General features: G+C 52.4%; 2 protein-coding genes across 2 annotated transcripts in view; one reads left to right on the forward strand and one right to left on the reverse strand.

Annotated features, from left to right (window-relative positions):
- Positions 1–873: 873 nt before the first annotated feature.
- DPP7 (dipeptidyl peptidase 7) overlaps positions 874–12700 on the reverse strand; it is a 28807-nt gene continuing 16980 nt past the window's right edge. The window contains exons 9-13 of the mRNA XM_054084286.1: positions 3668–3786; positions 3432–3588; positions 3055–3119; positions 2160–2230; positions 874–1640 (exon numbers count right to left, since the gene is read on the reverse strand). Coding sequence (XP_053940261.1) covers positions 1499–1640; positions 2160–2230; positions 3055–3119; positions 3432–3588; positions 3668–3786 — 554 coding nt within the window. The 3' untranslated portion in view covers positions 874–1498. The remainder of the gene's footprint in view (positions 1641–2159; positions 2231–3054; positions 3120–3431; positions 3589–3667; positions 3787–12700) is intronic.
- Positions 3793–12696, forward strand: LOC104059111 (kelch-like protein 9). Its single transcript, XM_009560713.2, is given in 6 exon segments — positions 3793–4614; positions 4616–4658; positions 4661–5760; positions 7369–7621; positions 10312–10472; positions 11538–12696. Coding segments are annotated over 6 exon segments (2250 nt in total). The 5' UTR covers positions 3793–4320; the 3' UTR covers positions 11937–12696.

Raw genomic sequence — 12700 nt, forward strand, 5'->3', positions numbered from 1 at the left:
CAGTCATGCAAGCAGGATGTAGCCTTCTGTCTGCAGCCACATCCACTGCTGTCTGCTTTCCTTACCATGGTGCTAATCCTGAATTATTGCTGGGATCCAGCAACTCTGAATTCAGAAGTATTGAGAGGGCTCTGTGATGAGGAGGGTGAGTTCCAGAGTCTCGTAGCTCAGCTGGTGCGCAGCAACCGCAGTTCCAGCCCCTGCACCCCGGCAGTGCTGCCAGTGGCCCCTTCCCACGCAGGGGGCTGAGGCTTTCCCCAGTGCAAGCGGAGGAGATGCGGGTGTTGGGGGTGTGGTGCCACCAACAGTCTTGAAAGCAGTTTTCTTTGGGGGCTGGACTTTGGATCAGGTCCTCCCCGTGTTGTCCATTACTCGTGCAGATCCGAAAGATCTGATTACTGGACTTGTCTGTTCCTGCTCTTCCCGCACGCCTCGTGATGTTGGGGAAGCAGGCGCTTTGCCCTTTGTGCTCCAGAGTAGGAAGGAGGTGAACGGGTTGTATGCAACCGGCCTTGTGTCAGCACCTCCCTGGTGAGAAATAACATCTGTGACCGACCCCGTGGCGCCGGGAACCGCCCGCACCAGCGTGGCCAGGAGGACCCGGCTGGACCAAAACGTGCAATGTGAAGCCTCTGATTGCCTGGAAGGCTTCTCCACTAACTCATAAAATCTTTGTAAATGCATCCACTGAGGCCCCTGATCTATTACCAGGATTTACTGGGTTTGTATTTATTGGTGCAAAGTAATTCCAATAGGTAAGAACCCCTCTGTTCATGTGCAAAGATGAGTTCACTCTGCCTGGAAAGGTGAGAACTCTCCTTTTGTATCTTTGGTTGTCCTACCAGGCCATGAAATGATATCACACGCTTTAATAAACTTGTCATTTATTTTAAAGAGATGTGAAGCGCACTTTCCTCATCACAACCAAGCAGCTTGCAAGTGGCAACACCACACGCCAGGACCATTCTGCGTAAATCTCCAGCTTATCACCTGGAGATCTTGTGTCTGAGTTAAAGCCAAGCCCAACCCAAATCCCCACCTCACAGTGCTGGGTGAGAGTGACACAGCACCAGAGTCCCCCGGGAGCCCCTGTGAGTCATACCCCATCTCAGCTTTCCCACCACTCAGCTGAGATTTACTTCTTGTCTAAGAATAATTTAGCTTCGGCCTTCAGGTGCTTCCTGCAACCACAGCGCTGAGGACAGTGATGGATCTTGGCCCTTCGGCAAGCTGTTCCCACTGTTTGTAACACCTTCTCATTCCAAGCAGGGGAGCACGAGCCCTGCAAAGCGTGTGTTTGGCTTCAGGCAGGGGTTTGCCTGTTCGTTTTTCTGTTGCTGCTTCATGAGGGTGGGACGCTTCAGAACAGGGGATTTCCACCATCGTGGCAGAGAAGAGAACACATTCTCTAACGGCGCAGGTAGAGCGCGACAGGCTGCTGAGTTCTGGATCCTGGTGGGAGCCCAGCAGCTGGGGGTGGCGGTGGGGCTGGACGTGGTCACAGCCACCCACCCGCTGAAGCTCCCAGGCGCTTCTCCCGTGCTCTTTCCATCCCTGCAGATTTCACCCAGGTGCTGATGGTGCTCGCTTCGAGCCTGCGAGCCTCTGTGACAGACGGGGGGTCTGCAGGATTGTGGCCTCTAGAGAAAGCAAAGCAGAGTGAGCCGGGCAGCGGCTCTTTGCCTCTGGCACAGGGATTATCTGTCTTGTACTCTGTGTTTATAACCTGGAAAAGGAGTCGCAGCATAACAGGCACCAGGAGTCTGGGAGGCAGGCTGAGAGCCCTGAGCTTTCCCTTGCATCAGAGGCTGCTGCTGCCCCCTTTCCTCTGGGCCTGAAGGCTGATGGCTAATTCCAAGAGATGCTGGACTACTTCAGGAGGCCAATGGCTACAGGCTAAACACTGGTGCCAAGTCTTGTGCAAGAACAGGTTCTAAGCGAAAGTACATGAGCTTAGTGCCATGTTCTGCGCAGCTCAGCTTCCCTGGAGCTGTAAGGGCCCTGTACTGGGGCAGAACATTGATCTTCCAGTTAGGCTGCACCAGGCTGGTAGCCCACCCTGCTTATTAAGGTTTCCCTCAGTTCTTTGGGCTGTGGCCGGCTAAGAACAAAACCCAGGGCTCAGGATTCCAACTGCCAAAGAAGCGCTCAGTGCTTACCGGAGATCGAGGTGATGAGCGCCTCCTTTAATGCTCAATGCGATTAGTGAGGGACTGAGGCTGCTGTTTATCTGGAAGGAGAAGGAGCAGAGACAAACTCATACCACGTTACTGGGCAGAATTGGGTGGCAGTTCTCAACACCGGTAGATGAGCTGGGAAGGACTAAGGAAACACATGGGAGGAGATGTTTGGTACAGCTGATATTGCCTAATGGTCCTAATGAGCCAAATCATCTGTCCCAAATGAAGGGCAGGCTTCTCCCCAGCTGAGCACTGCCAGCCTGTTCCAGTCCTGGTGGTTCGGAGGAACAGGCTGCGTGAGGCTGTGCAGCCCATTCCTCTTGCAGCTGGGATTGCCAAGCCAGCAGAAAACAAGGAACGCCTGCATTACAGTCAGGAGCTCATCTATCTCAAAACCCAGTTCTGGGTTACTTTTGGTTTTAAATTTTAAGCTAGAGCTCTGCCTCCACTCTGAAGTTCTGTTGAACCAAAGCCATATTATGCCCTGGTTTGAGTTGCTGCTTACAGCAACCGCTTGGTCTCACAGGGTGCTGAGCCTGGAGGGAGCAGGGAGAGCAGCACAGAGCTGAGTCTCTGTACAGAAACAGGACAAGTTGTGGTTCAGATCCCGGGTGTTGGGTAAGGAGGCTCCTGCTGCGTCTGTACCAGAGGAACCACCTCTGCTGCATCGGTGTTCCTGGCTGATGGACTCCTGTTCAATGTGTCCATCATTCATGTCCTGAGGCTCCTGAATGGTTCAGAATAAAACAGCCACCTGCAGAGACTCAAAGAGGCTAAGGATGAGCCACCAGAGCTGCTTTGAGAGGGAGAGGGAGAGGGAGGTGGCTGGAGAGGCTGCTTGCTGTGCTCGGGTTACAGGACTGTGCGTGCTTACCCCACCTCCAGCCCACGGGTCCAAGTCTCCATTTGAAAAAATGATGTTGCTTGCACTTTTCAGGTCTGAAATGCAGAGAGAGAACATTTGAGAGGCTCCTTCCTGCCCATTTAAACAACTGCATTTGACTTCTCCATCAAATGTGGCCATGAACAGAAAATAAAGGAGAACAAAACAAATTCTTGGCAGTTTTTAGGTTTCCTGCTTCTGTCTGAAGGAGGCACAGACAGGGCTGCGCAGCTGGGGTCAGCACAGGGCTGTGAAGTCCTGCCAGGACTCATCTGTGCGCAGTGCCTGTCCCCACAGGGCTCAGCTGGGGGGGACAGGCAGACAGCTCCACGGGGGACGCAACGGGCCGAGCAGCCCCCACAGCTCACCTCCTCCCCAGAAGTTTGTCCGCAGCCAGTGTGCTCGTGGCCTCACGTGCCATTTGCTCCGACAGTACTGCTCCCGCATTGCCTCCGTGAAGGGCATCTCAGGGAACATGTCGGTCACGTTGTTGCTGTTGAAAGTTAAGTTGATCTCGGTGCAAACCTGAAAGAGGTACAAGGGTTGTCACAGGGTAGGGCACAACGGGTGGCAGCAGACGCCTGTGGCGTCTCCAACACCTCACCTGGTAGTCCCAGGCCTCGGCGTCAGAGCCGAGGCCGCAGCCGGTGGGGTCAGCGCAGGGCCGGTACAACTGGTAAATGTCGTAACACTGTGCCGAGCCGGAGGAATTGTAGAACACCCCTGCCAGGTGGAAACACAGCACAAAGCCGACCTGTCACCACCTCTCTGCTCTCTCACACACTGCCTCCCGCATGAACCCCATGGCCAGGACGAAGCAGAAGGGCACCCAGTGCAGCGGGCTGAGTGTGTGGGGCTGGGGCAGAGCTGGCAGGGTGGGCATCAGCTTTAGGGCATCATCCCAACTTCATGCCAAAGCTTCTGCATGATCTCAAACCTGGCTGCGTGATGTCCTTTGCTGTATCCATGGGAAAGCAGAGGCTCCCAGCTGCTCTCTGCTTGTGCCAAAAGCCAAGCATGTGGCTTACAGGTCCTTGGGAGAGCCCAGCCTCCAATCCCAACACCCCCCCCCCCCAGGGAGCCAGCTGTGTCCTGGGCATTAGCTGACTGCTTCAGACTGCACGGGACACCAACTGCTGAGCCCTTCCCACTCTCTCCTGGAAAGGAGCTGTTGTCTGAATGCAGCAGATTTAGCCAGAGGGCCAAAGGGCACAGAAAGGATTCTGTTGGACTGTTGTTCAAGAAGGGACAGACGGCATGTGCAGGCTTGCCCAGATAAAAGAACGCCTGATCAAGCGGCCCAGTGAAGCTGGGGAGCAGCCAAGGAATGAGCCGCTCTCTGTGTGGATGGGTTGTTACCAGATAGCGCAGAACAGGAATGTGGCTACGCAGGCGTCAGTCCCTGCCACCAGTGTCACAGCCCACAGGCAAAACCCACAAACACGACAACCAGCACCAACAGCTTCACTTGCAATCGACCCCACGCAGCTCTGTGAGGCACACGGGCAGAGGCCGCTGCCTCTTGGTGGGGCAGCACGGCCCCAGCTCCCTTGAAGCACGACACCACTGGCCCAGGAGATGCACTGAGCGTGCAGCAGAGTCCCGGGGCTGCTGCAGGGCTCCGCGCCTTCCAGAGCGATGCTGCTTGCCTCACAGGCCGGCACGACCAGGCTCGCCTCGGACACTTACCTGGCAAAACTCCTGGAAGGGCTCAGCAGCCTTCGCGCGCAGAGTGCACTGTGTGATGTGACGCTGGAGGCAGAAGGGGTTTGCTTTCCAGCCCACAAGATCATTTTAGCATCAGCAAGTAATTACTGTAAGATCCTGTTTGTTGGAAATGTGGCAAGAGCAGGGAGCCTGGATGGTAACGTCCGGCTGAAAGCCGTCAGCGCTGCTGGGCTGAAGAACGTTCTCAACTTCATCTACTCCAACAAACTAGAGCTCTCATTGCAGAATGTCGAGGAGACCTTCAAAGCTGCAGAAACCCTCCTGGTCCGGGAGGTGATCAAGCTGTGCTTTCGCTTTCTGGAGGGTTGCTTGAACTGTGAGAACTGCATGGACGTTCTTAACATTACTAAAAAACTGGGCCCAGCAGAGCTGAGACAGAAAGCCCTGCGCTATGTGGGGCAGCACTGCAAACAGATCCTGACTGATCAGCAGTGCTTGAAAGACCTGGACCGAGGAACCCTCTGTGAGATTTTAGACAGGGCCGACGCTGAGGGATGCAGCGAGCTGGAACTGCTCAGCGCTGCTGTGAGCTGGCTGCAGCATGACCGCACACGGCTGGGAGATGCAGCAGATCTTTTAAGGTACATACGATTCCCTCTCATTCCTTTATGGGAACTACAGAGATATGTCCAGGAAACACCTCTTCTGAGGCTGGATGCGGGCTGCCACAAGTACGTGCAGGAGGCTCTGGATTACCACTCCCAGCTGTATGCTCAGCCAGTCCTGCAGACCCGGAGCACGAGCCTCCGCTCTGCTTTCCCTGTCCTGCTCGTTGCTGGCGGCAGAACAGCCAACAACAGTGTGTGCAGAGAGATGTGGGCTGCAGACCAGAGCTGCAGCGCCTGGCGCAAGGTTGGGGACCTCTGTGTGCCTGTCTACAACCACTGCATTGCCATTGTCAACGATTTCCTCTTTGTCATCGGGGGACAGTGCAGATTTGATCCCACGGGAAAGCAGCCCTCAAATGAGGTAAGACAACTTTTGGCTTGGAAGAACAGCTGCGGGAGGGAGGAAGTCATTCCTCTTGGTCACCACAGATCTCCCACCTCTACGTGGCTCTCAGCGTTCTGTGCAGCACTGAAAGCCCTTGGGAATGCAGCTTCCAAACTCTCTGGGAAGCAGCCAGACCTTGCCCTGGTCTCAGCTTTCTCCTACTGTAAATTGTCATCCTAATCCGTACACAAATTCCACAGTACAGGTTCAGTCAGGTTCATGTCAGTCAATCAGGCAACTCAAGCACTGTCCCTGTCCCTGCTATCACTGTCACAGGACTTGTGCTCCAGCAGCACGGTTAAAGACAACCACTTCACTGCAGAATTGCTCCTTCCTTGGTTTTGCCCTCGAAAGGCAAATCTGCCTTAACTCCTGGGACCTTCCCCTTCTGCCAGTAATATAAAAAGACTTGTGCAGGATTTTTTCTCTTCCTAAATGGCTTCAGTGAGCTTGCTAGAAAAAAAAAAGCATGTTTTTCTTCCCCTTGCTCCCAGGGGCCTTATTGCAGCATTGCACTTCAGTCCAGCAGTGCCGCTGCGCAGAGCATCTCTGCTGTGTCTGGGAGGCCAGAGGTGGCCCAGCAGTGGTGGAGCAGAGGACGCTGCAGCGGCAGGGCTGCGTGCAACAGCCCAAGCCCAGCCCTCACCGCATGCGGTGCTGCCCTCACTCAGTGACCTGGGCTCTCTAAGCAGGACTGACAAGCACCCTTGCCAGTAAGCGTACCTTTAGTAAGTTCACAGATAACACCGAGCTGGGAGGAAGGGCTGATCTGCTTGAGGACAGGGAGGCTCTGCAGAGGGACCTAGACAGGCTGGATTGATGGGCTGAGACCAATGGGATGAGGTTCAACGAGGGCAACTGCCGAGTCCTGCACAACAACCCTGTGCAGCGTTCCAGGCTTGGGGAAGAGCAGCTGGAAAGCTGCCTGGAGAAGGACCTCGGGGTGCTGGTTGATAGCAGCTAAACATGAGCCAGCAGTGTCCCAGGTGGCCAATAAGGCCAACGGAATCTTGGCCTTTATCAGAAACAGCGTGGCCAGCATGAGGAGGGAAGAGATTGTGACGCTGCACTCAGCACTGGTGCGGCCGCAACTTGAATCCTGGGTTCAGTTTTGGGCCCCTCACTCCAAGAAAGACACTGAAAGATGAGGGGAGGAGAAGCCACTCCTGCATTCTCCTGGGAAAGGGTGGCAGGTAAAGCTCAGTTGCTCTCTTGACTACAAGCTCAAACAGCAGCAGAGATGCAAAATGGCTTGTTTAAATCTCAGTGAAACAATTTTCAGGCACATGCTCGCTAGTGTTTGAAACAAAGGTATTTCATCAAGCCAATGCATTTCACCTCCTGGTGCTGAGAGCACTTGTGCCCAGAACACCCAGGCCTGCGGAATGCCCTCACTTTGAGTCTCCAGCTCCCTGGGGATGCGCGGCTGTCCCAGCCACTTGGCACTGGAAGCTGAGCCTGTCCCGGGCTGCATACAGAACCTTCCTCAGCCCAGGGAGAATGTTTATCAGTTCTGAAGCTCCATGAGACACAAGCCAGCCACCCACCTCCTGCTACCCCACCATCCATCTGCTGTTATTCTAGGTTTTCCGATTTGATCCCCGAAACACTTCATGGCTCCAGGTTGCCAGCATGCTGGAGAGGCGGACGCGCTTCCATGCAGATGTGCTGTTGGATGGCATCTTCGCCGTGGGTGGTGGGACGCTGCTGGGGACCCTCACCCGCACCGTGGAATTGTACCAGCCCGCTCACAACAAGTGGGAGTTCACAGCTCCATTCCCCACACCTATTGCTGACCATGCAGGCACAACCCACAAGGGAATCCTCTATATTTCAGGTGAGCTGGTAGAAAAACAGCGTATTTTCATGTAGTTCTGTTAATTTTTGCTGGTATCTGAATGTTACAGTCTAGGCCTGTGCCTCCACCAGGAACAGCCACGCTCCAGTGTCCCTTGCATCAGCACTGCCTGAATGGCAGGAGTTCTTTTCTTTCCAAGACACTAATGGTTTCATCTGCTTGAACTCTACACCCCTGTTCACCTTTGACCTTGCAAACTGGCTAAATCCAAAGCTCTGCTGTCTGAAAAGGTAAACCAGGAGCACGCTGCCACAGTGTAGGGGAAAGGATTAAACCCTGGGATTAATCTGAATGGAAGAGGTGGGACTGAACCTGCTGCGCTGCTTCAATCATCTTTAAAAAAAAATAAGTAGAGTGTAGGCTTTTCCCCTCTCACTCATTGAGCCCACACAGCTCTTGCTCTACAAGGGGTCCTCAGTCTTCACAGGGGTCTCTGGTAGATGGTGCAGGACACGTAACAACACACAGGTGTGGGCTTCAGCTCTTCAGAAATGGTTACAGAATCTTCAGCTCTTGCAGCTACTAACATGGACTTGAAAGATAATCTTTGGCTTGTCCTAGGAAAAGCACCGTGGTGTTTGTGTCATTGCACAAGAAGGACATGGAGCTGTTGGAGCAAGTCCAGAACAGGCCATGGACAAGAAGAGGGCTGGAGCACATCCCGTATGAGGAGAGGCTGAGAGGGTTAGGGTTGTTCAGCCTGGAGAAGAGAAGGCTGCGGGGAGACCTCACAGCAGCTTCCAGTCCTGAAAGGGGCTCCAGGAAAGCTGGGGAGGGGCTTTTGATCAGGGAGTGCAGGGAGAGGATGAAGGGGAATGGTTTTAAATTAAGAGAGCGGAGGTTTAGACTGGATATAAGGAAGAAATTTTTTATAACAAAGGTGGTGAGGCCCTCACCCAGGTGGTAGTGGAGGCCACATCCCTGGAAACATTCCAGGCCAGGCTGGATGGGGTTCTAAGTGACCTAATCTGGTTAAAGTTGTCCCTGCTACTGCAGGGGGGGTTGGACTAGGTGACCTGTAAAGGTCCCTTCCAACCCAAAGCATTCTATGGTTCAATGATTGCCTCTGCAGTTGCACGTCCTGGCCCGTCTGCCATTGCTGTAGACTCCCTGCTTCACCAACCAGCTGCAGCCGGCAAGGATCACCGTGTGGATCCTGTCCGGCTTAACCTCAGCTGCACAGGGGCAGTGAAGGGCATTTCTCTGTGCTGGCCCATACCACTGAGACCCTGAAGGCAGGGAAGGGGCCCAGGGGCTGCTCTACCCAGACAAGTACCCACCGACAGCAGGGGTCCTGCACAGGCAGCGCGGATGTCTGGAAAGGAAGGAGAATGGTTCAGCAGGAGGAATGGCTGAGGCTCAGGTTCAAGTCTCTGCTTCGCCTCAGCTGGTGCACACTGCTACAGGCAGATCATTTCACCTCTGCTGGTCTCAACTCCTAGCAGATGGCAAGGCCAAAATTGCCTCACAGAGCTTCAGACATACCGAAGCAATCTGGGCTGGATCACTCTGTGCCCCTTGGGTGTAAGACCTGAAGTATTCATTCCTTCTGAACTGGTGGGATAACTGCAAACTGGATTTCACAGAATCATAGAACAGTTTGGGCTGGAAGAGACCTCAAAGCCCATCCAGCTGCACCCGCTGCCATGGGCAGGGACATCTCCCACTGGATCAGGGGCTCCAAGCCCCATCCAACCTGGCCTGGAACCCCTCCAGGGATGGGGCAGCCACCACTGCTCTGGGCAACCTGGGCCAGGGCCTCCCCACCCTCACAGCAAAACACTTCCTCCTAAGATCTCATCTCAATCTCCCCTCTTTCATCTTCAGACCATTCCCCTCATCCTGTCCCTGCCCTCCCTGATCAAGAACCCCTCCCCAGCTTCCCTGAAGCCCCTTTCCGTACTGGAAGCTGCTCTAAGGTCTCCCTGGAGTCTTCTCCAGGCTGAACAAGCCCTTCTCTGCACATGCAAATGGGCAAGTTAAGGGCATGACTTGGATACCACATTTAAACACAAAAACCATGCAGCCAAAGTGTCCATGGACATCAGGCATCAAAGCTCAGGCGAGCTGGAGATTATGGCCAACCTGAAATATTATCTTCCTTCTCCGCAAAGATTTTGCAGGCTGGAATTCACTAGGAAGGCAGCTGGAGGCATTAACCCTTCCCAAAGCAGCACCTTCCCTCTGCAAGGAGCTTTCTGTGCTGCACTCCTCAATGACACCAGTGAATGCTTGATAAAGAGAAAAAGCTACAGGAGCACTGGCAGGCTGGCTCTGCCATTCTGCCAGTGACTGACAGCCCAAAGAGCTTTGAATGCTATTCTTTCAGCTCAACATTTTGTGACTGTGCATGCTGGAAGCAGATTCCCCAATTAAAGTTGTTTCTGGTTACACTTGAAATAACTCAAGAGCTTTATCCAAAAATCTTCTGTGAAAAACTATTCACAGAGCTGGAACTGGTTTGGTTTTTTTTTCTCTTTATAATACCTAAGACGCTCAGGTTTTAAATTTCACACCGTATCAGCTCTCCAGAACAGGGTGAGATTTGAAACCTGAGCTGCTTCAGTATTTTAAAGAAAGAAACTCAGCTCTGATGATGTTTGCAGAAGGTTTGCTGGATGTCTGAGAGGATGATGGACAGATTTCTAAGAATTCCACTCCCATTCCAGGGGGCTTCTCGGGGGGCAAGACCGTACGAGACACCTACAGCTACCTGCCTCGCCTCCGCCGCTGGGTGGGCAACAGCGCCATGTCTTTCACCCGCTGTGACCATGGGATGGCTGCCGTCCAGGACAGGATCTTTTGCGTTGGGGGAAGGACACTAAAAGAAGTAAGCTCATTCGCTCTTATAATCCCACATCTGATCCCAAATGGGCTCTCTGCATTGCTAGGCCCTTACTGCTTTATTCAGTGGGTTGACTGGTAGCTTCTTTATTTTTGGTCTCTTAGTGGACTGGCACAGGTCAAGTCAGGCCAGTAAGCTATGAAGATGTGCCTGCCACCACAGTCATGTGCACTAGAAGCTGCCCTGCTGTCACACGCTGCTTGCTAGGGTAAAAGGCTGTTTAAAGCATTTTTTTTTTAATAGATAAATCATACGCTGGAGGCACAGCCTGTGACCACAGAAAAATCTGCGTTGTCAAACCTGCTCCAAACACACTGACCACTGTACTGTCCTTTTTTGAGCTCAGAAGGGGGTAAAACACTGGCTGATGGGAGAGGAGGGGACTGCGGTGAGGACACCAGTGTAGATTTTAGGGACAGTGGCCTCAAGTCCTGGAATGCAAATGAAATCTCTTCAAACCTGGGTTTCCCCTCTCTGAAAGAGGAAGGAAAGCACTGCCCAGCCTTCTGGGGAGGACAGGCTGGGAAGACACTTGGTAGGGATGGAAAGGCTCATTCTAGGAGAATCCCATTCCTTAAAGCCAAGAGAACTGAGTTGTCACAGCAATTCACATCTGGAATTGTAAAGACTCGGGGCCTGGCCTGATTTTACCATTTTGGGTATAGTTTCTTCTGAAGGAATGAGGGCATCTTAGAGTACTTCACTGCTCACTGAGGAACAGACAGACCTGTATAAAGAGAAACTGCATATCCAGGCTGACAGCAAATGCCTCCAGATGACACAAACTCAGTCATTGTCCACAATTCAATCCAGTATTGCCCCTCTTAAGATTATTTCCTCTGTAATGTGTTCCATTATATCCTTATTCAGCTTCTTCTGAGGCTGTGATTGTTAAATGTAGATTGAGAATCAGGCCCCTTGAGCCCCACGGTATTCAAACAGCAGTTGGGACACTGGTTTCCTTTACCATGAGCCAGCTGAGCCTGACATGGCAGCAGCGCCCACTGAAGGCACAATACCATGGGTGAGTGCTGCTCTGGTTCTTTGCAGGCAGACAAATGGGTTCCTGTCAGTGAGATGGAGTGTTATTTTCCTGTCAGCAATCAGTGGACAACCCTAACGTCAACCCCGTTCAGCTGCTGCCAGTTCAGCATCGCAGCCCATGGGACCACACTCTACCTCGTAGGAGGTGCGTCGCTGCAGCGCATGAAGAAAGAAGACAGTGTTTTCCTGTATGATGCAGTGGGGTGGGTATGGAAAAAAGTCAGTCCGCTGCCTAAAGCTCTGGTGGATCACGCCTCTTGCATGATTAAACTGTCACAAGTGAATGCAGCTGATGAGATGGGGAGAGGCACAAAGTGCTCCCCCTGGGGCAGCAGAAAGATATCAGCCCTCAGCTTGTTCACCACAAAGAAACAAGAATACCCCTCTACCTCAGAAAAGAAGTAGGATGGGAATATGTCCAGCAGATCTGGCAGTGTTTGCCAAGACATTAGTATTTTAACAACTCCTCTAGTTGCCAGCCAAACACCCTGAGCAGTGATTTGGATCTCGTGCATTTCTGACTTGGTGCTATTGCAGTAACACACATAATTGACAAAAAAAAAAGAATGAGTTCCCAATTCTACTGAGCTCCATGAAAACCCCTAAGAATTCCTCAAATTATTTTTTTGACATTCAGAATCTGTTATCCTGAATAACAACCAATGTAGAACTTATTTCTAATGAGCAATTTGAGAGATTTTATGAGGAAATCTTCCAAAGAGCTTTGAATTCTATTTCTAATAGTTTCCTAACAGACTAAGGACTCACAGAGATAAATATACACAATGTTTTCAAGACTCTCGCCACTGGATTAAGAGCACTGTGACGACAACCTTGTCCTCATCAAGCAGACCAGAAAACTTACACCAGTGAACGTGCATTCAACCTGTGTCTGTTTGAGCCACAGTATAGGTTCAGAGAAGAACCAAGGACCTGCCAAGTCCACATCTCATGGGCAGTTGACAGTCTAAGGGGCTGCAATGGCTGAAAAACCTGATGTGAATTTTGGCCACATGGGAGAACGAACCTGTGGGCCACAGGACACCCCGACAGACCAAGACAATGCGGGGCTCACATCCTCCCTGATACCCAACCTGCAAAGCAATAAAACAGCTCTGCCTACAAGGGCTTCTAGAAAACAGCACAAAGACCAAACAGATAATAGTGAC

Source organism: Cuculus canorus, chromosome 19, assembly GCF_017976375.1.
Source record: "Cuculus canorus isolate bCucCan1 chromosome 19, bCucCan1.pri, whole genome shotgun sequence".
NCBI lineage: Eukaryota > Metazoa > Chordata > Aves > Cuculiformes > Cuculidae > Cuculus > Cuculus canorus.